We start from the raw sequence: 22,346 nt of genomic DNA on the forward strand, positions 1-22,346 counted from the left end.
AATGGTCATTCAACACACACTAAATTTAAAAAAAAAATAGTGAAAACTGCTTATCAAAGATAGATAATGAAAAACACTCAGTAATACACATGCAAACTGACTGCACAAAATCCTCTACATCTACAGACTGGAATATAAAGAAACATAGGCAATAGGAATATAAAAAGCATTAACTTTATAACTACTGAAAGATGTACAGAAAAGCTGAGAACTCGGTAATCTACAAATAGATTATCTCTTGAAAAATGTTGGGTTCCAGTTTTCACACCCTTGTTTCACCTGCTGTCGCTGATTGAGGGCTGTTTTGAGTTTACAGAAAGCGAGGGTTTTTCCGATCCAGCCATAACTTTGTGTTTTCCTCTTCTAACCTGCTCATAGACTTCCAATTCGTCCATGCTCCTGATTTAGAGGGAGCATTCTGGTTCTGGGGGCACATGAATCCAAAGGTCATCCTCATTAACAGCACAACACCATTCTTTCTACAAGAAACCTGTCAATGCTTTCAACTGAAATCCATTTCCAAGAAAACATTTCTGGCAAATTGTATATTTATATATAAACAGTACAAGCAAAATTATTTGACAGTCTTATGTCATACTTGTCTGCATTTGTGACCTCAATATATCATCTGCATTCAGGAATGCAACTAGAAATTAAATTAATAGCTATTGAAGCAGTGATGCTAGAAGGTGGTGTTACTGTCTACAGCTAGATCTATTTTTTTATACACTATGTAATGGAAAATTTTTGAACAAATTTGCTGGTACTGTAAGTAAATAATAGCAGCATATAGATGCCTTTGAGGGGACTTTATTTAACTTCCTTATCGCATTACATGTTTTTCTATCAAATAAAGAATGCTTCAAAAGCAGGAAAACGACTTTTGCCTTCTTCCTCTATTCTGTCAGACCATACAACCACTTCTATGACAGGTACTATGCAGAACATTAAAAAGTGTTCACTCTAAATCACTGAAGCCCTGTGTAGCATCACTTAAGTGTTTGAGAGGCAAGGTTGTGTTTAGCATGCATGTCAGTGAGAGAGGTGAGAGTGTGTGTGTTTTGACTTTTTTGTAATCACTTGCACAAAAAATCTATTACTACCAATCTTTTTATACATCATTAAAAATTATGTCAGCATTATCTACAGTAGTTGACTACATGTTTTGTTTATTTAATAATCCTACTATGAAGTTCTACTTACTAGCAACTGCACGGCAAACACACACACATCTAGAATACTGACAGCATGGCATGAAATGCAAATTTGGACAGGTTACATTTATTTCAATGTTTACAAGCGCTACACATAAAAAGTGGGAAAATGTATCAACATGTAGTGCTACAGGAAACAATCTGAAGGGCCAGGTCAAATTATGTTGAATAACAGGAGATATTCAAGCACTCCATTCTGAAAGATTATGTTAAGACCAGTGAAAAAGATATATGAAAGACAAAGATAATACAATACATCTACATTTCAGTAGGCTGCATGCACAGCTGATTATGTAAGTTTGTGTATAGGTAATATCCCATGGAAAGATGAAAACTGCCATACATGTGTTCTCTGCTAGTACATATTTATGTTTAATACATTCTGTGTTTAAGGGATAACCAGGTCACTTAACCCGAACATGAAAATTTGGACTGACTAGCCAAAGGGGATTTTGAGAAATCTCATATTTTTCATTACTATTTCAAAATTAACTAAACTAACTTTATTTTTATTCCTATTTTAATAACATAGAATAATTTACTGCTGGAAATGTCAACTTCAAACATCTTAAGATGAAAAAGCTGTTCTCCTAGCTCAGGATTTTAGATATGGACAACTTTTGATGAGCATATAAACAATCCTCCTGGTGAACTCAGGCGAGAGGGGGCCACAACACGGAATAATCTCACTCACCCTCTTTGTCATCTTCATGATGAATTGATGACATTGCTGACAGCTCACAGGCCATATTTCTAGAGGCCTTCATCCTGACATGGGGAATGTATTACAGAGTGGTGACCGTTTCACCTACCTTGGCAGCATAGTCAACAAAGGATGGAGGTACAGATGAAGATGTAAGGAGCCAAATAAACAAAGCCAGGGCTTGAATTCCACACCTACGACATATCTGGAACTACAAGGCTTTATCTTTACACACTCAGATCCGCATCTTTAACACAAATGTAAAGTCAGTCCTTCTATACGGATGTGAGACATGGAGTGTGACAAATGTCATCATTAACAAGATTCAGACATTTATCAACAGATACCTGCGCCACATCCTCAACATCAGATGACCTGAGAAGATCTCCAATACAGACCTGTGGGAGAGAATCAACCAAAAACCTGCCAGCCAAGACATCAAGAAAGTGGAAGTGGGGCTGGATTGGGTCACATCTTGCGAAGCCAGCTGACAATTTAACGAGACAAGCTTTGGCTGGAACCCATAGGGAAGGCATAGGGTTGGGAGACCCAAACAGACATGGAGGAGATCAGTCCACAGAGAGGCAGAGACAGCTGGCATGACATGGTCCCAACTGGAAAGGGACGCCCAGAACTGGCTCCAATGGCGGGGTGTGGTTGCGGCCCTATGCTCCACCGGGCGAACAGGAACAAGAAGAAGAAGAAACAGCATCTCCAGCTGGGCAGACAAATGGTTCATAACCATCAACAGAATCAAAACAGAAGCCACATCTATCCTTCAAAGAGATTCCACTAACCTGCAAAAAACAACTGAAACAGGGACATGATACTGATGACGCTATATGGCTTGGAGAGAAGAGATGGTCATCATCTTCAGACTACAAACAAGCCAACTGCTGTGGTACTGCACAAGCTTGAGATGTCCCACATTAGCGAAATGTTCCTGTGATTTAGGGACTCAACTCCAGAGTGCATCCTGCAGACATATCCAAGTTTTGACAATCTTTGGTGTGATACTGGCCAGAGGCATTAAAGCTAAAGGAGAAGCTCTGGGGACAGGTCTGTAGACTTGCTAAGGATGTTCGCAGCCTTCACTGCAGGCTATCAGACTGACAGCGTAATACACATTAAGAATGGAATACAGAAGAAGACATGCACAACACTACATATCATGGGGTGCTTCAGACCACAGTTCTTTCCTACCACAGTTTTCTCTACGTATGTTCTACTGCTACAAGTTTGGTGTGCTTTGATGGAGAAATTCTGGCAGTCCAAAGACCGCTCCAAGATAACCAACTGAGCAAAAAATAGGAATCAATGTGTTGTTCAGTGCCTGTTCATTATAATAAGGGCTACTTAAAACAATTATTCCTACATATAAAAGTCTTGTGTTTTGTGTAAAAATTCTTATATTTTGTTCCCTAAAAGCATAGTACAAATTTCTAACAGATTATTGCTTGCATTACATACTGTTTGAGAATGCTGTTAAACTAAATAGCTATAATTCATGTTATCTCAGTGCATGTACAGTTCATGTTTCTGCATCTATGTGGGTTACATTTTTTTCTTTTTAATAGCGATGAACTCATGAAAAACTCATCTCCTATAGCATGCAATCAAATTTAAGAATCACAAGAATTTTAATAAAGAGTTTAGCGCAGGCCTCATTTGATAGCAGAGAAGTTATCCTTTGCAAAGCATGCAAAATTGGTTGCCTTTAGATGTTTGATCTGATTTAACATTTTCAACACTACATGAGCAAATACAAATATCAAGAAATTCCAGTAACACAAGGCAACTGAAGACTGCTTTCTTTGAGAGACCTCACAGAAACTGCTGAAGAAAAAATAACTAAAGCAGATGTTATGTTCTTTAAACACAAAGTTACCACAAACAGCTACTAATCACCTGCATTACTTGTGCAATGTTTCAAGATTCAGAAATAGACTATAATCTCCTTTAAAAACCAAAGTTTATTGTGGAGCATCATCTAGCAATAATGGTGCTGACCACTTTGCTTCATTTATCCAGAAAAATGTATCCTAATTCAAATGCCAAACAGAAAATTACTGTAAAAAAACGAAGACATAAGCAATGATAAAAAATATCTGCAGGAGAACTGACAAAGCCAGCCAGCGAATGCATGTAAAAGTGACTGATTTTACCTCATATCAACAGAGTAATGACAAAAACTCTTGTCTACCTGTTTTGAGAGAGAAATGGCATTACTCCAGACAATAATATCCGGTCTTGCCATAATCCTAAAAAGATGGAAATGGCTAGAACAAGTGTGTGTAGAATAAAATCAGATGCACACCCAAAAAATAGTGCTTTACTGGACGGCTGATGGCAAGAGGAAACATGGTTGGCCAATAGAAACATGGCACAGAAACATCAGCAGAGAATAAAAAGGGACTAGAAAATGACCTGAAACTAAACGGTGCTGACAGACAAAAAAATTGAGGTCTCTAGTGGATGACTTATATACCATTTAGGTACTAAGAGGACTGTCAGTACTATGATGGTATAGTTTCATATATTTTTTTCTGCAAATGCAGGATTTGTTCTACTTAAACCTTAAACCTTTTCTTTTAAGTGACCTGGAAATTCTTACTGAATATCAAATGGCAATGGAAAAGATGACATTGTGCAAGTTTTATTTCTAACAAAAAATAAATAATCTCTTGTCTACATGAATACAAATATGTGCTTTAATTGGTTTATGTTATGAGCAGATCTCTTTCAAACATTTCTTCAAGCATGTCAGTTTAAACATGCCTGCTAAATATTTCCTTTAGTAAGCAGATGAGCTGGGGAGCAGAAAACATTTTTGTCTTCAAGCAGATTATACTAAAAGGAAACAAGTCTGTCAAGCTTACAAGCACAGGAGATCAGGATCAGGCACCATAATAAAGCACATCTTAACATCTTTAGACAATTAGTTACACAATCATCTAAACAGAATCAGTTTTAAACTAAGTACTGAAATGTAAGTCCTTATCTTACATTGTTTTCCAGATTAGAAAGCTTCTTTCTTTTTACCGTCATAAGCGCTCTTGTTTTTAGACTTTAACATCCCCACCCCTATATTTTCAGGGCTTCACCCTTTTCTAAAGCTCAGTATATTAAACAGATGGTTAATGCAGTACTTGCAGAACTGACATATTTCTGTGGGTCAAATGCTGGTCACTCCTATACTTTTGATTACCAACTCTGTCTATAAAATTATTAAACTTTAAAGGATTTATTTCAGCATCTGACAAATTTTAACTGTCACTGTGGTTTCACATACTAGTTTGTTATACATGGGTTCAGAAATTGAGCTTTATAAGCAATAAACACTTTCCTTAACCTGATGAACATCTACTTATTAATAACTAGACATCACACTCAACACAACTTCCACCCAATCTTCAGACATGTTTACTCCCCATGCTTAACAGCAGTACCACTGCAACAAATCAAATAACTGTGATGTAAGACCTTATTTTCAGGATTATTGTGTTTAATATTTTGTAGTACAGAAATGTTTATTCCCCAAATTCTTCATCAGCTAGAATTCCCATGCAATATGCCTATATTTCATAGTATTTAGCCTTTTATCTGTTAAAAAAATTGTAATGTTTTCTCCAACAACCACTATACACTGTAGATATTGTTTCAATCTATTGTAACAAATGATATTTATTTGTAAAAATACTTTAAATTGATTCAACTCTTCAAGCTGCAATATTCCTTATAGGCAAACAACTTTCATATTTGACAACGTCATTCGACTGAAATGACAATCAGGGATAGGAGCCACCGTTTCTTTTTTGATAGAACAGAACGTCAGATAATATATATTTGATAATTTTTTTCATTCTTTTATAATATCAAGAAAATTACAATAAGTGAGGAAACTTTTAGTGATTAATGCATTTATTCATTTATGAAACTTACGCAATTACTTTCATAATTTAAAGCATATCCTTTTCTATTAGCCTTTTCATTTTGATAGACTGCATTCCTCAGTCTAATTTTTAACTCTGTTTTGTTAGAATCATTTGTGACTGAACAATTACAGTTGCATATTAGGCTGCTAAGTTTACCAAGGAAACATCCTTTTGTTAATTTGTCCCTTCTACAGGAAGCTGTGATGCTCTTTTCATAACATTATCAAGCTCACTCTGTCTCAGTTCTGTCTTCTCTTGTGTCTCATTCTCTAACAGAAATTTGAGTTTTGCCAGCTGTATTTAAATGCTTTGTTGAATTAATTAACAAATGAGAAATTTAAATTCACAAACATTGGTTATTGTTTACCCGCAAGCCTGCCGCTTCCACACCCTTAACTCACTGTCATCAGCAAAAACTTTATTTGATCTCAAGCTTGCTGTCATAGGTGGCACCTCCAGAAACAGACATCTCTGTTGAAGAGGCTACAATCTAGCCTCATAATACCTTCCTGTTCTACAATGACAGGAATGGGGAAAAGGGTGGGGGTAAACATGTCTGATATGTCCACCTATCCCAAACCAAACAGCACAAAAAAGGTGGTATTTGTGATGGACTGCTGAAACAAAATTCTTTTAAGCTGGGACTTAAGAGTAAGGAAGGTCAAAAGCTGTCGTAATGTGGTTACAAAAATAGTATAATCAGTGAGGATGATAATACAAAAGGCACCGTACTCACAAAGAATTAAGAGACGGCGCTTGAGGCAGGATAAATAGCATTGGTAAATTGAGGCATCATACCAAAATAACACAAAATCTAAATATTATTAGAGAAATTACAAGTGTGTAATTCTTGATTCACAATGCTTTTTTCACAACACAAATGAATCATTTGAAAATATTAATGGAAAACATTCTTGACAGTTTCAAAATTTTATAACACAAATAAAATACCCGTTCAAAGGTTATACACACTTAAACTTATAAAACAATTTTTAAAAAATAATGTACATGGACAGGATGGATTTCAATGCACTTTTAAAAAACAGACACCAAATTTCTCCTGCTCTTTTCCTTATACACAAAGTTTACTTGCCAAAAATCAATGAGCAAAGCTGTTATGCACAACCCTTTCAGACCTGAGTGAGACAAAATAATCTTGGTACCTTAACTGCTCCTTATCTGGCTTGCTTTCATTTATGCACAAACTTTTACAGCTTTTGCTTAAGGAACCTTTATAATTTTATACTACATCAATTTTGTGCTTACATAAAAATTTAACAATAAAATATTAAAAGCATTTTATTTCTTGTGAGCTGGTCACAATAAATAATTAATAAACAATTTGATCAGTTGTTGAACTGGTCAACTGTCAACCCCATTTTCCACGTACCATGCAGTTTCATGCTATACCTTTTACTCTTTTTTGTTTGTTTATCCAGTGAGATGAAAGAAAAACCCTTTATTTTACAAACTCATCATTATCCTCACCACCATCCATCATCATTTGTATAGGCATTCTACCACAACATTAGGGTTACGCTGTGAGCACTAAAACTTATTTTGGATGTTCTTACCATTTTGGAACCTCAGTAAAAGAGAATTGCTAAGACCAGTGATATCATCAGAGGCAAATTTCACTGACAATTTTAGGTGCTTCTCAATACAAGGACAAGCTGCTAGTCCAGCAAATATGCTGACTGGTCCAACAGTCTCACATTCAAATCCTTATTTTCTGTCTGGTTTGTTTGGCAGTGTACCAAGGCTGGTGTATTGCTATTTTCTGGTCAATGTCTGAATGCAGAATTAAATCAGCTGGAAATAACTCCTATGCTATCATTCTTTCGATTTTTCCTTGATCTCAGGATCATAATGATGGAGCCACGTTTCATCCACAATCATCAATAAGTCACAAAGTCTTAAGCACCTAAAATAAGCCTGGGATTTCAGGTCTGCATTGACTGGCAAGTTTGAAAAACAAGTCACCATTGCAATCCTCTGACACTGAAAGTATTTCAGAATATACACTGCTCTTTTGTCATGCAGGAACAAGAATTTCGCCATTGTACACCAATCAATCTTTCTGAATTCAGCTCTTAATGTTGAATTCAAATGCTAAGGGAAGTAAATGATGAATCGTTGCAGACTTTGCATATAAGCTTCCCTGTTTTAGAGTCCAAGGCATGATTTTTCCTCTTTGTATCTAAGTCAAACTTTTCAGTCCCTTCCCATCCTAACACTCACGCAGAATCAAATTCTTGGAACTAAGATGATCTGCCACATGTCAATAAGCTTTTATTACAACACCAAACTTACATATATCTTTTTTATTTGTATCTTTTGTCTATGTCAAAAGTTCAGCAGGAAATACAAATATAAAAGCAGAAAGGCTACACAACAGCACAAACAGACATGAAGATGATAAAAAAAATATTTTTCAAGAAAACTTGAAAATCATGATGTGAGCCAGAAAGTCAAGTTTCTTGTACTTCAATGTCATGATAATCAAAGTCCCTGATCTCAGAAAACTACGGAAAAAAGTAAAATCTATGAGCATAAACGAAACATTTTATTTACTCAAAAAGATAAAAGGGTCATTCAATTAAAAAATATACATATGAAAGGCATTTTTCAGAAACGCTATTAATGTTTCATGTATAACATGAGCGAGAAACAAAGGGGTAAATATATCTCAAATTTTTAAAGTAAAACTTCTTTGAATGACTAAAGCCATGCAAATTTAATCTAGGCCATAATATTTGTAGACTTATTTATAATTACTGTTTAACAAGCTTGAATACATGCATTCACAGGTGCTTGAGCAAGTGCATATGTACACATGTACAAATGTGCACATGCAAAAGGAGGTACACATGCACACATGCACAGTTGGCACATGCACACAAATGTACAACATGCACAAGTAGACCATATACACGTGTGCAATGCGCATATGTACACATGTACACATGCACTAGCAGGCAAACATGTAAGATGAAGGACTGTTATGGCCAACACATAATATTACTGTTGTTATTAGTAATAATAGTCACTTAAATGCACACATATATTTTCCTTGCCAAATGCCTGATTTTTTTCTGAAAATGTCTAAGAAATTGTAAAGATATTAGATAAATTGAATTTTTTTCCCAAAACATTTCTAAATTTACTATTTCTTCATTCAAACATATAAGGTATTGAATAACTTACTGTGGAAAGTAAAAAAATCTAGAAAAATTGTTTCAAAGGTAGAATAAATAATTAATCTAATTTGCAGTTTGAATACTGATTGGTGGGTTTTTGTTTTTTTGGGTTGTTGGGGTTGGAGGGTTACATCCATATTATTTGTCATATTCACACACATATATATATATACAATGAAAGAGAAGATAATAATGGCAACATTTCTATAAAAAAAAAAATCAAAGCTATTTCTGATATAAAAATCACTGAAAATATCATGCGCACTGTTGCTAAAAGTAAAAGAAGAATGAAAGATAAAAGTAACCTTAAAAAAAATTAAAACAGAACTCTTTTACCTGAAGGTGCTGATGTGGGTTCCACATACTCTCCAGGGTCATCCTCATCAGACTATAATAAATGTTTTTTAAAATTTACCTTACAAAAATGGCAGATGTGACATGGCACATCAATCACTAACTTTGAGCGATGAATATATGCAATTTACTACTACCAAAATAACAAAAAATAATACTCACTGAGATTTTTATTTGAAAAAAATTATCAGGTATAATATATAACCCAATTTATACTTCCCTCAAAATTTTAGCATTTCAAGTCTTTATAATTTTCTGCTCACTCAGCAATCAAAACATTCTTGTGCACATGTGCACACTCTTAACACATGTGATGCATACATGTCAATGTACATTTGTGAATGCATGGCATTACTCATAATTTTTAAAAATAACCAAAGTGCAAAAGAGACAGACACAAGAAAGAAAATTAAAAACTCACAAAGCTGTCACTCCAACCATTATCATCTTCATCTGATTCATCAGGTGCTGAGCAATAAACCCCAAAAACAAAATGAAATTAAAAGGAGACAAGACCAACTTCATCTGAAGAAGCATAAACTCCTATTAGTAGAAACAAATGAAGCCATGTAGCGTGCCAGGTTTGCAAGCATCAAACATACCGCAATACACAAATAAAAGATGTATTCTGACAACTTATTTTATACTGGCAACACATTTTTTTGTCATCTTTGAAAAGTAGATTACATAAAACATATGTGAAAATGCTTTAAGGGACTTTTGCTTGTAATCAGCGCACCAAAATACGCAAGATACTTTATATCAACATCAACTGACGAGTGAAAGACAGGAAGATAAAATGGGTCAGCATGCAAACCAAAAGCCTCCCATGTCCAACAATATATGGAACCACGTGGGTATAAAATTCCCGAGTTTTACTCAGAAATCTTTGTGCTATTATACAGTCTTTATTACTTCAAGACATTACACTCCAATACCATGTGCTGATCATATATGACTGAGTTTTAGGTACTATAACCACCGTGGTACACAAAATATGTTCATTAGTTGAGGTCATCTGCATTCAGCAAACAGCATAACATTCCGACACACGCTTTTGAAAGCCGACATTTTCTGAGACTTGTTGCTACAGCATAAAATACAGCTGTTGGCTTGCACACCAAGCAGACATCAGTCCCTATACTTTGGCTGTGGTTTTTCTCTTTTGCAATTTTGAGTCTGAGGTGTTGATTACTACTATAAATGGAGTCTTTAGAGTGCAACATGCTTTAACATTCAAATGGTCTTATATATATATATAAATAAAAAACCAACTAAGCAATGTGGAGGTTACATATTTATATTAAACAGTCTTTGCCCTGTCCTGCCTGATGATATGAGCTACTAATTTTAGAATAAAATCACTAAGCACTAACCTAAATCTTCTTCAACATTTTTGACATGAAGGCCAGACCCTTTCATGCACACATACACACACACTCATGCACACACACAGTGTGGGCTCATTACAGTATGGGTTAAAGATTCATTAACAAACAAAACTCAGCCCTGTACATATGGCTGACACGGCCACTTATTTCAGACATAATTGCATAAGTCTTCATAAAGTTCCATTTGATGGATAAACATAATAGTACAGTAAATGTAATTATTCCAACTATTAGCAGGAAATTGAAAAAATCACTAACATGGATTAGACGGTGGTGCCTTAGGTCTAGGTGGAAGTGGTGGTGTCGAATTCCAAGTCTGGTGGCAAAAATGCACATCCAAATATTATTGTATTGTTCAATCAGAAAGAGAGAGTGTTTGTGTGCTTTTAAAATTACTGAAGTTCCATTTCAGTACATAATCATGAGCTTCAGTTAAAAAAAATAACAGGTCTCTCTTTTGCATACTGCTGGTTACATGAAAGGCTCACCATAAAATAAATAAGCAGATTTAAGAGTAATACAAAAGTATGTAAAAATAGATCTATATATACTTAACTATAAACACATTAAAAAAAAACAAAGTTCAACAAAGCTCAGTATAGTAATCAGGAAATAAAAATAATGAAAATGAATTATTCAGCACCAGTTTAATTGTTCAGCACCAGTTTAACATTGAGTCATAATTTTTTTTCTTATTATTTTTTTTTTCTTATTGGAGGGTAAGCTAGCTATGCCCGTAAAGGGGTTAAGTGTTCTCAGGCTGGATGACTGGTGTAAGTATATAAAAGCCATATTATATGTACAGATGATAATGGCCACAAGTTCAGCCACCAGTTTATGGGGGCAAAAATAAATCTTATATCAAACATGGACTGCACCACTTTTCTAATTACTCCCTTGAGGTATACATTAATATACAAAATGACAAATGATGATTTTAAAAAAAAATGCCACAGAGACAAGTACTTACGCTGATGGTCGGGGTGAAGTATCAAGCTTACTAAGAATTTCTTTTAAAACACTGCAAGAAAAAGTACTTCTGTATACGTTCTGATGGCCAATATTATTTGGACATATTATATATTTGACAAAACACAAAACAGATGCTAATACTACTGAAAACTTGTTCATAACTATAAGAAACTTTGAAGTACAATGTCATGTAAAAAATAGTAATGGGCATGAAATGTGTTGAAGACAAAAAAAGTGAAGCAGCTAATCTGGAATAGAGATTGGTCAAAGGACAGGCAAGACTTAATGTCTACTAGTAACTTTCAGAATTTTACTGGGTTTTATCTCACATTATTAATTAGTTAATAAGTGGACTTGGAATAATTCTTTAGTACACTAAAATTCCATTACCTTGTAAGCAAGTGAGATTTAGTACAAAAGTCTCCCACTTCAACTAACGAGTCATATTTGGCATCACTTGTGGTCAAGTTTATTCCAAGGAATACCTACTTTTACTTACACCTATCACACAGAAATACAATCTGAGCAGACTAGAAGTGATTAATTATTATTTATGCTAAAAATACTATTTTCAGCAATTTTTCTTCAGATAAATAATAAAAATAAGTGTTTCTATTGTGCTTTCCCCTGCTAATAGCAAACTCAATGCACTTTGATATAAACAATTGGCTTAACAATATTTTGGTCACAAAACACAAGTACAAAAAAGCACACTTTTCCACACAGGAGGATGGTATGAAAGGAGAGAAGAAAATCCACTAACCATCTAAAGTATTCCTGGAAAAAGTGGGTCTTAAGGACCAACATAAAACATCAAAAGTGTGTGTGAAATGATGGCAGCAAAACATTCCTGAGCTGGGGCTACAGAAAAAAAAGAGCAGCAGCCAGATTTATCCCACTGAATACATGGCACAAGCATGCTGGTTGGCATGAGCAGATCAGTGAGACTGCATGGGCTGACACAACTCAGATATCCTGTAGCAAGGCTATGGAAACAACGGCAGTAAAGCCACCTCGTAGTCATTGAAGGAAGCCAGCGCAGCTCATGGAGGAGTGGTGACACATGATTGGATTTGCAATTATGTAAGACAGGCAGCAAGATTTTGGACTGTTTTGAAGTTTGCTGAGTGGGCTATTGGAAGCTCCATAAAAGGAAGTTGGAATAACCCAGCCAAGACAGCACAAATGCAGAGTTCTTAAGGAAGAAACTTTTAATAAAGATCTTATAAGGCAGGGGTGGGCAAATAGCGGCCCGCGGGCCGGATGCGGCCCGCCAAGTGGTTCTCTGCGGCCCGCAGAAGTCCTTTGGCAACACAAAAAAAATATTACCGAAAACAAGTTACGCTTAGTCCCTTCCCACGCCTGCTGCGTACGTAATGGCCGGCCTTGAACTGTCTCGCCGGTAACCAGTGGACCCTTTGTTACACCTGAGTTACGAAGCGGCGTGACCAACTTAGGAAGGTCATGACCAGACAGTGCGGGAGGGGGGATGTATGCGTGCGTACCCACCTTCACACACAAACCGTCGCAGCGTACTTACGCACGCACACGCGCGCGCTCACACCCACACACAGTTACCCTCGACACGTGGACACACACACTTAACAAGACTAGGAAGTCTGGTCCCACGGGTGGAGGAGGGGGACAAATAAAGGTTGAGACTACGTTTGCATAACCATGTGGGAACAGACAAAGGACGGTATCTGGAACGTTCGACTGGGACAGGATAAATAGTGTAGTTTTGAGTGGTACAAGGCCTTTGAGTTGTAGAAGTGAGAGTGGAAAGAAGGCAGCTGGCCAATCATTTCCGTTATTTTAAAAGAACTGTTCAGCAAAATTGTATTCAAAAACATTTTTCTCATTAAATTGTGTGTGTTAAGTTGTTCATTCTGGTTTTATATTTATTCCTACAGTGTTACATATTTCATGTGCTCGTTATTAAATAAATGCGTTTGTTTACAATTTGGCGATTTTACGTCGTTTTGTATTCAATTACAAGGTGCGGCCCTCGGACTAGTCATGACCCAGCAATGCGGCCCTCGCAACAAAAAAGTTTGCCCACCCCTGTTATAAGGCAAATTCTGCCATACAATAGTAATTTGTTACATATACACCCAAGTTTTATTTTGACAAAATAATGATGAACACAAGCAAATTATTAAGTTGTTATTATATAAATCAATGAAAATAAAATTCTAACCTTCTTTTTTTGAGTGGAATACTGTTGTACCGTTGGTCAATATCTGTTGGTTTCATCCTCTGTAATAAAACCAGAACATTTCTTTTCATACTGCCAGTCTCTCTTTGGGTCCATGCTTGTGGTGAGGTGAAGAGCAATACTCCAAATGACAGTCACAACACACTGACGTACCGAGAACTGTCTTGCAATGTTTTCATTTCCTTGCTTCACTTCACACATTCACATGGACACATACAAGCGATGCTATTGGTCAACCACTCACCGGCATCTTTCATCCAATCACAAGTAGCCAGCATGGACAAGGGAGGCACCACCCCTATTCACCCTGTGGACATGTGCCCCTCTTTTTTGCATAAGCAGTCCCTGGCATGTCGATTAGCCACACAAAACTCTAATTGTGGGTGAATTTACGACCCTTTTAAAATTACCATATGACAGTTGGAAACATCTTCCTTTTGGCCACCTGGTATCACAAGCCATATTTCAGGCCTGAGTGGATAAAATTTTGGAGGATCTTCCTGGAGTTATTGGTATCATTGAAGATGTATGCATACATGGCAAAGGTGAAGACGAGCATAACAAAAGCCTTAAACTCCTGATGAATGAAGCCTCAACTCATTAAAAGTGATCTTATCCATGTCCTGAATACCAGGAATACATAGAGCACATGGAACAGAAACAAGAACAAATGAAGGCCATATATGAAAAGAGGGCCTCCAAATCACCTCCATCACTACATCCTGGACAAGCAGTTCACATCCTCAACAGGCAAAGTGGAAAGTGAGATCCACTGAACCTTAGGACAAAACACAAAAACAGAAGGAACAGGACTGACTTGAAAAAACACAAAGGGGAGAGAAAATTACAATCACACTTCAAAGCTAACAACCATCACTCAGGCCAGAATGACCCAGAAAGAGCAGTAAGCGAAGATCATAGGGAGACATCCAACAGGACAATGTTAACACCCCCACAAGAGATGAAGCAAGGCAACTTGGAGTCACCCAAAGAAGATACATCACCTACTCAAGGCAGTTTATCCATTGATTTTTGTTCCATTTACATGGAATAAGGTTTATGATGTGCTAACTTTGTATTAAACTTAAGGCACCTAACACCTTGGCAGGTCTGGATGTATGTGTGCCTGTGCTTTGCACTAAACATATTCAATATGACAACCAAACTCTCACCATAAGTTATGCCTTGTTTTGTTTTATGCTTTGTGTGGATCTGCACTTTGACACCACATTCCATTATAAATGCACTTCATGCAATACCACACCCAAACATACAACACATTTATTATTTCTTCATACCATCAGTTTGCTTCCATCAATGCTATCTGCCAGGAAAGCATCCCTGAATGCTGTTAGACTGTTCTGCAAATCCAAAGAGTTAATATATTAATATATTTTAACCATCTCCTGGTTTGCACTTTTGAATAATCCAAATATTTGTAATATATGCAGATTACACAAAATGTCAGAAAACAGACTAGAGTTTATTTACTCCTACTGAGGTTTGTATTAAAGTAATCTATACGCCTCAGATTGTAATGATTATACAGCCTGTTAAAGTTTATTAAAATCATAGAAATTCAGGTCTAGTCAATTCGACCATTTGCCGATTCAACCATGGCACAAATTGATTTGACCACAATCACTTCCAAAAGTCAATTAGATCACTATACAATAATTCCAAAAAATAAGTGAATTTTGATGCAGTTTCTTTATTGTCCTCAGTTGACCTACGCATGTTGATCTTGCTCTATCATAGTGTGTGTGTGTGTGTGTGAGAGAGGCTGCTTATGGAAGTATTTTTAAAAAATGATATATTTAAATGTAGCCTCTATTTGCATGTCGTGCAATATGGCCAGCATTTGTTTTATAATTTGCATGATACACTCGGTTAGAAAGCAAGTCATAAAACTGGATGCACATCTTCACACATCACAGTGAAAAAGCTTCAAGCTTCTAAATCAACTAAGCAAGTCTCCGCAAACTCTGTATATGGCTAATTTGAATAACAGATTGTTGTGTAGTTTTACCAACCAGTCAAAGCTGCATTAGACAGACCCACATTCTGGCCATGAGCCGTATGGCTGTGCCATGCTGGATGCTCTGCTATACCATAAATTAAACTAAGCAAAGAATTTTTTTTTTCTTGCACCATTATTAATTATTTGAAATGAGATGCATTTTTTAAACTGTAAAAAGCACTTGAGAGCCCACATTCAGAATATACCAATGTGATCTGGAGTCTGATCTTAAAGAGACAATCTCTAGTAGTAGAAAGAGTACAAAGATGTGCTACTAAAAATGTAAATTACTTTTAGACTGTAAAGATATGTCTAACTCTGATAGACTTAGGTACTTAAGACCCCACTCTCTGAAGGAAAGGAAACTCAGGGGGGACTTCATTCAAAGATTTTTCATGATGACATCAATAAGCATGTATACATATTTTTCTCACCACTACAAACTAATTCTGATAGAAAAGTATTCATCAGGCATTGTTCTACTACTAAACACATGTTACTTTTCACAAAGAATTGCCGCAAATTAGAACTCACTGCCGACTAATGGGCACCAAATCTGAATACCTTAAAGAACTCTATTTATAAGTTCGAAATTTGTAGAACTATTTTACAGTTTTGATGATTAACAAAATATATTGTAATCTACTTAATACTCAGAACAAGATAATATTCGTGTGACTTGATGAAGGGACGCTAAATAGGCCACGATCGAGGCTTAGGCAACTTATAGCCAGTCCCTGTTACTACTATTTATATAACCTTCAAGCTTTCGGCCTCATAGCTGATGAAGTTTCGTTACAAAATAGTTTTTAAAAAGACTTATAATCACTTCATCAATGACAATGGTCACAAATCTTCAAAGTTTCAAATTAAATACACATTAGTTTGCAAAAACTGATGGGACGACAGAATAAAAATCGTTCTTGAAAATCCATCAACACAGCGTTTTCATAAAGTTTTAACTTTTTACAAAGTTAGTGCTGTACTCTCACCTGACTCAGCCATGTATTTACTTGATTCACTGTCCATCTAGACAGTTCATCTGCGGGAGGCAATGACATGCTGATAAGACAGTATCTATTCTCACAAGCACGGTGGAAAATGTATTCCTGTACTGTAGGTTAGTCTTGTCTTTAAAAAAATCCTTTAACACGCTTAACTAAACTTCCTGGTTTTGCCGAAAAGGGCCGATGACAGTTCGATACATTCGGCTGTTTCCGTTGTGACATATATACATGTAGCTGTAAATGTTTGGTCCATATAAGTAAAATTGAAAACGGAATGGTTAGTTAAATAGCTATGCTGCAGAGCAAGTTTTAAATACTATTTATATCAGGATATTTGGTGGCGAGTGCTATACATGACAAACAAGTAAAGTATGGCTGATAAGATCATACAGCAAGTACCTCTACATATAAGTGTTTATAATCCGTTCCGCAACCGAGCTTGCGCGTAAAAAAAAAAAACCAAACACCCTCGTATATATTATAACTATATACTTTCCCCATATAAAATAAAAGGAAATATAGGATTAATGAGTTCCAACGTTAACCTATAGCTTCACAACAATATACAATATATATATATGTGTGTAAATATGGTATAGTACTATAATATGCATTACTGTACAGTAAATGTTAACGGCACAATACTAAAAATAATAAAGAATATGTTATTTTTATCAAGAAACGAAGACTGTCAACAAAGGAGGCATAGCTAGGCAGATGGCGGGGTAAGAGGGATAGAGGGAGTTGGAGAGAGGGCGGAATCAGCAGATGAGACAACGTACACCATTTACACTGTTTTTAACTTGAAACATTTAGATTTTCACTAAGGCTACATTTTTTTCTATTTGTTTAGCATTTTATATTTATCCACTTTTCATACCTTGTTAACTTAACCTAAACTTAAATGCTACGACTTTATTCATCAACTGTTTTCGCCTGTTCTGGCTGTCTACACTGCACTATCAGAGCAAGAGTTGCGACATATAAATGACACCAGCTCTCGTATATCGAATTTTTGCTCGTAAATAAGAAAATAATTTCCACAAATTTTTGGCTCGTATCTCGATTTACTCGTATGTTGAGGTCTTACTACACCTTTCCACGCGAGTCTCGAGATCGCGATCTTAATTGCCCTTTAATTTTTTTTTCTTCACTTTGGGACCCTCTCTTCCCTTTTATCGTTTGTACGTGTACGTGTCTGCAGACGAATGATTTGAATAGCAATGTTGTAAACGGTAATCCAAGCACGAACTAGTATCACACATCCATGGTCCAAGCAACCCTTAGCCGATTGTGGGCAGTGGTCGAAATCGACCATACAGCAGCCGGAAGAATTATGAGCGGGGAATTCGAAAGTATTTATCAGGGCAAACACAGCCAGCAGCAGGTGAAAGAAGAAACCTACAGCTGTACAGTAAGGCTATATCTTTTGAGCAGTAGGTTGTGTGATTACTTTTATAACGGTGGCGTTGAATGTTGTTACATATGACCGAAGAGTCTAAGACAGAGTGAGGGGTGGAAGGTTGGTGGAGGAAGAGAAAGGTTGGTGCTCAAAGGGAAGCAACGCTTTTATCATTTCCGTCGACATGGCGGTGAGCGAAACACTTGTCTTTCATTTCACGTACCTTTCTGCATGATGTGACATTTTCCATTTATTACTTTATTCCATTACCACATAAGATATTCTTCGTGTAAAATCTAAACGTTTAAGTAAACGGTCTTGTTTTTCTATTGTCGGACGTTATCACAGACATTGTGACTTACAAACAGTGCAAAAGCCGGGAAGGAGCAAATTCATTTTCACCAAAGTCCGCGTTATATACAGTAACGATACCTGAGGTCTTTATATAATATTGTAACAGAAGCTTATCTTAATATTCACTGAGTCTTTATAGTGCATAGAATAAGATCCCTTTGTGTGTGTTGTTTTTCTTTGGGAAGGGGGGATTAACTTTTCTGGGCTGATATGTACCAACCACTCAAACTAAAAGTGCACACAAATTACGATGAATATAACTCGGTAACTTGGTGTGAGTAGTAATTTAGTGATCATTTTGTGAAAATTTGTTCTAGAAGCCAAGGACATACACAAACCTGGTTTGCATGTACATTGTTGGAGGGGATATTCACAAGAAATGTGCGTGTGTGTGTGTGTGTGTGTTTTGCAGTAATGTAATGCCCACATATTGCATGCACATATAGGGTATTAAATATTAAAATGAATGTATAATGGACTAAATAATTTTTGTGTGGCATATGATTTTTTAAAAGTATCTTGTTATTATGGGAGTGAATATTCCTCTTTTTTTACTTTATAGGCTCCTAATTCAGGACCAGTTAGTGGACCCCCAGGACTCCAGGCATGATGCCACCTTATGGAGTAAGTTGACAAAGATATCTTGCCAATTATCCATGTTTTTAGGCCATAGTAGTTTTCACAGTTACAGCTGTTAACTTTTACTGTAATGTATTTCAGTCATGAGCTAGGCAAGACTAGAACATATTTAGGTGGTGATATACACAGTGACCATTACCTTGTCTTAATAAGCCTGAAGTTGAAGCTGAGTATGAAATACTGCTCAAAGATCCTTGAATTGGAGAAGCTGCAAAGACTCAAATGTTGCAAGAGTCTTCAAGGTCACCGTTGGAGGTAAATTTGCTGCATTCAACTTGGTGGACTGTAATGTAGACATGCTCACTGGAAATATCGAAGAGGTGATACAGTCAATGGCCCAGGAAGTGCTAGGGCATAAAAAGAGGAGAAGCAATCCTGGGTTAGGAATAACGTCCTAGATCTCTGTGACCAAAGGAGGGCCTTGAAGAGAGAAACAAAAAGCAAACCTCATGCTTCTTCCAAAATACAAAGAAGGGAATTGTGCATTCAGGAAATAGGGATGAAGGCAGCTAGGGAGAGCTGGATCAAGTCTCAGTTCCTGATCATAGAAGAGGGAATGGCATGATTTCAGTCATCAATGACAGCAGTGCCCATCTTCTCTTAGAAAGCACTGTTTTAAGAGATAGATTGCATATTGCAATGACCCATACAGCCTCCAGCTGAGGACAGTTTTAACATCTTTCAAAACAACCAGACTAGAACCAGCAAACTTATGGGAAGAGGTCGAAATAGCAGTGCAATCTGAAGGGAGGAAAGACCCTGCATTGAAAACATATCAGTTGAGATGCTCAAGCAGGGTGAGGATGAAATAACAAAGGCTTTCACTGCTCTGTATGTCAAAGAGTTTGGGAGCACAAAGAACTGATACAGTCACTAGTGATACCCCTTCCAAATAAAAGGGAACAAAAAACAGTTCTAGAACTACAGAACCTTAAGCTTAATCAGAAACCTCAGCAAAGTCATGCTGAATATAGAACTGTATCAGCACCACCACTGAGGAATTGTTAGCAGAACAAGCTGGCTTCAGACCAGGTGGGAGCACAATTTCAGCAGATCTTCAGCTGTCACTTCATGATATTAACCTATATTAGTATTAGCTTATTAACTATCACCAGGACCGTCACAACTTCGTAGACTTTAAAAAAGTTTGACAAAGTCTGGTATGAGGGGCTCTAGGATGTGATATGCAAATTCAACATCAAAGGCTCCATCTAAGTCATCCTAACACTGTATAATAGCTCAATTAGTGCAGTACTGCTGAATAACCAAAGAGAAGATTTCTTTCACTCGGCAGTAGATGTATGTCAAGGGGCCTAATATCACCTACGCTGTTCATCATCTTGGAGAACATCATGCATGAAACTCTTCATGGCCATCACACTTACATTTCCATCAGTGGAAGGCCTATGGTTTAAGCTTTGCAGATGACATTGATTATGTAGCAAACTAACAGAACCGCAAGACCTTACCAGTAGACTGACAGTTCAAATGCATATGAAAGAGAGACCAACACATGTATATATCTCAAAGCAGATGATAAATTTGGGCATCATTTATTTTTCTTCTCCCATTGTTAGAAATGCTTTGACCCTGTCACTTTGCATAGACTATCTTCAAAGCTTTCATAGCCATTTCTTTTATAAACACATATATCCGGTAGCTGGTGGTCTCTTCTTCTTACTTTCTCATATTGTATTTGTAGTTTGCAAATTGTACACCTATAATTATTTCTTGTGCTATTCTTTCGTTCAAGCAAGGGGAGAAATATGCTACATTAGTTATTATTAAATCTGTGACATGGGATTCCTTATCTTTTTCTAATCTTCTTTCAGATGCCACCACCACCAGGTGCCCCACCACCCGGATTCATGCCTTCGATGGGTGGGATGCCAGGTCAGCACGGTTGTCTAAAGTATAGCTGTTAAGACACATATACACATGTCCATATGCCAATTCTTCCACAAAATACAACTGACAATCCAGACATATATTATTTCTGGGCCTTGGACATGGCATGACAATCACAAAACCTGTAAAATACAATGCTGCTGGGTTCACTTCTATTCACACACAGTTCAGAGTAAGCAACAAAGAACTTTCAGGAGCAGAAAGGGAACACCTTACCTATGGTAAATGCAGAAGTACCTAAATAACATAAATTCAAACATTAATATTGACAACCTATGCAGGGGTCTAGAGAGACGGTTCTCACTTATTATAAACTGTTCTTAAAATCAAAATATATATGGTGTCAGGACTGGGCTGAGTGTCTGCGAGATTAAGTTCGAAGTTGTTTTTATTTACATCAAGTCAGTACTATGCCTGAACATCTATCGACAACTTAAACTTTACTTCAAGTATGAAAGTTGTGTAACTATTGAAGTGGCACCAGAGTAAATATCAACCTGTTTAACCCAGCAAAAATGTAAGGATTTCATGTTCATTTTGCATAGAGGGGCAGAATGGCCCATGGGCGTTGAATTAAAAACGTAGGTCATTTAAAGGAGGAATACATTTTGTTTTGTGAATGTCCTCTGAGCAGTATTGTTTTCTTTTATTTGCAAGGTATAATTTTACTTATTAAGACAATTTCTCCAGCAGTGTCATACAGAAACAATACATGTTTGGATTTGCAAACTTGATATAAAAGCCTGTATTGTCTTTTTTTTTTTTAAACAAATGTTAAGTGATGAGAAAAATTGTTTCAGGATTTGGTGGACCACCCAATCTTCCTCCCCCAGTCTTTCCTCCTGTCATACCACCGCAATGGCATTCCCTCCCCCTGTGTACCCAGGTAAGTGTTAGATGACATTCATTTTTTAAAAGTCCATCTTTGTTTGACCCATTTTAAGATAACTAGTCTTTATGCTAGCTGCATAGCATGCAATTACCAGTCTTTCCTTTACCATCTGATTTTGCTATTTTTTCAAAAGGAAC

General features: G+C 36.5%; 2 protein-coding genes and 1 long non-coding RNA gene across 4 annotated transcripts in view; 1 reads left to right on the top strand and 2 right to left on the bottom strand.

Moving 5' to 3' along the window:
• The window catches only part of LOC112564807 (SWI/SNF-related matrix-associated actin-dependent regulator of chromatin subfamily A-like protein 1), a 14,146-nt gene extending 13,751 nt beyond the window's left edge, over positions 1 to 395 (bottom strand). Inside the window, 2 exon segments of the mRNA XM_025239881.1 lie at positions 88 to 127; positions 369 to 395. Coding sequence (XP_025095666.1) covers positions 88 to 127; positions 369 to 395 — 67 coding nt within the window.
• LOC112563570 lies at positions 390 to 17,277 on the bottom strand. 2 transcript variants are annotated; one of them, XM_025237638.1, is made up of 8 exons: positions 17,000 to 17,266; positions 15,286 to 15,348; positions 13,970 to 14,028; positions 11,768 to 11,818; positions 11,056 to 11,114; positions 9,828 to 9,874; positions 9,389 to 9,440; positions 390 to 424 (listed from the first exon to the last, which is right to left on the bottom strand). In XM_025237638.1, exons 1-8 carry the CDS (start codon positions 17,066 to 17,068, stop codon positions 405 to 407), a joined length of 420 nt encoding a protein of 139 aa, XP_025093423.1. In that variant the 5' UTR covers positions 17,069 to 17,266; the 3' UTR covers positions 390 to 404. The 2 variants fall into 2 exon arrangements, with proteins under 2 accessions (XP_025093423.1, XP_025093422.1); XM_025237637.1 differs by lacking the exon at positions 390 to 424 and adding an exon at positions 8,884 to 8,957 and having other exon boundaries at positions 17,000 to 17,277.
• A 2,086-nt stretch (positions 17,278 to 19,363) lies between these two features.
• LOC112563573 lies at positions 19,364 to 22,181 on the top strand. The gene is made up of 3 exons (XR_003099074.1): positions 19,364 to 19,394; positions 21,242 to 21,302; positions 22,118 to 22,181. It is a non-coding gene; the product is annotated as an uncharacterized LOC112563573 (long non-coding RNA).
• Positions 22,182 to 22,346: the final 165 nt, after the last annotated feature.

This window comes from Pomacea canaliculata, linkage group LG5, assembly GCF_003073045.1.
Source record: "Pomacea canaliculata isolate SZHN2017 linkage group LG5, ASM307304v1, whole genome shotgun sequence".
In the NCBI taxonomy this organism is placed as follows: domain Eukaryota; kingdom Metazoa; phylum Mollusca; class Gastropoda; order Architaenioglossa; family Ampullariidae; genus Pomacea; species Pomacea canaliculata.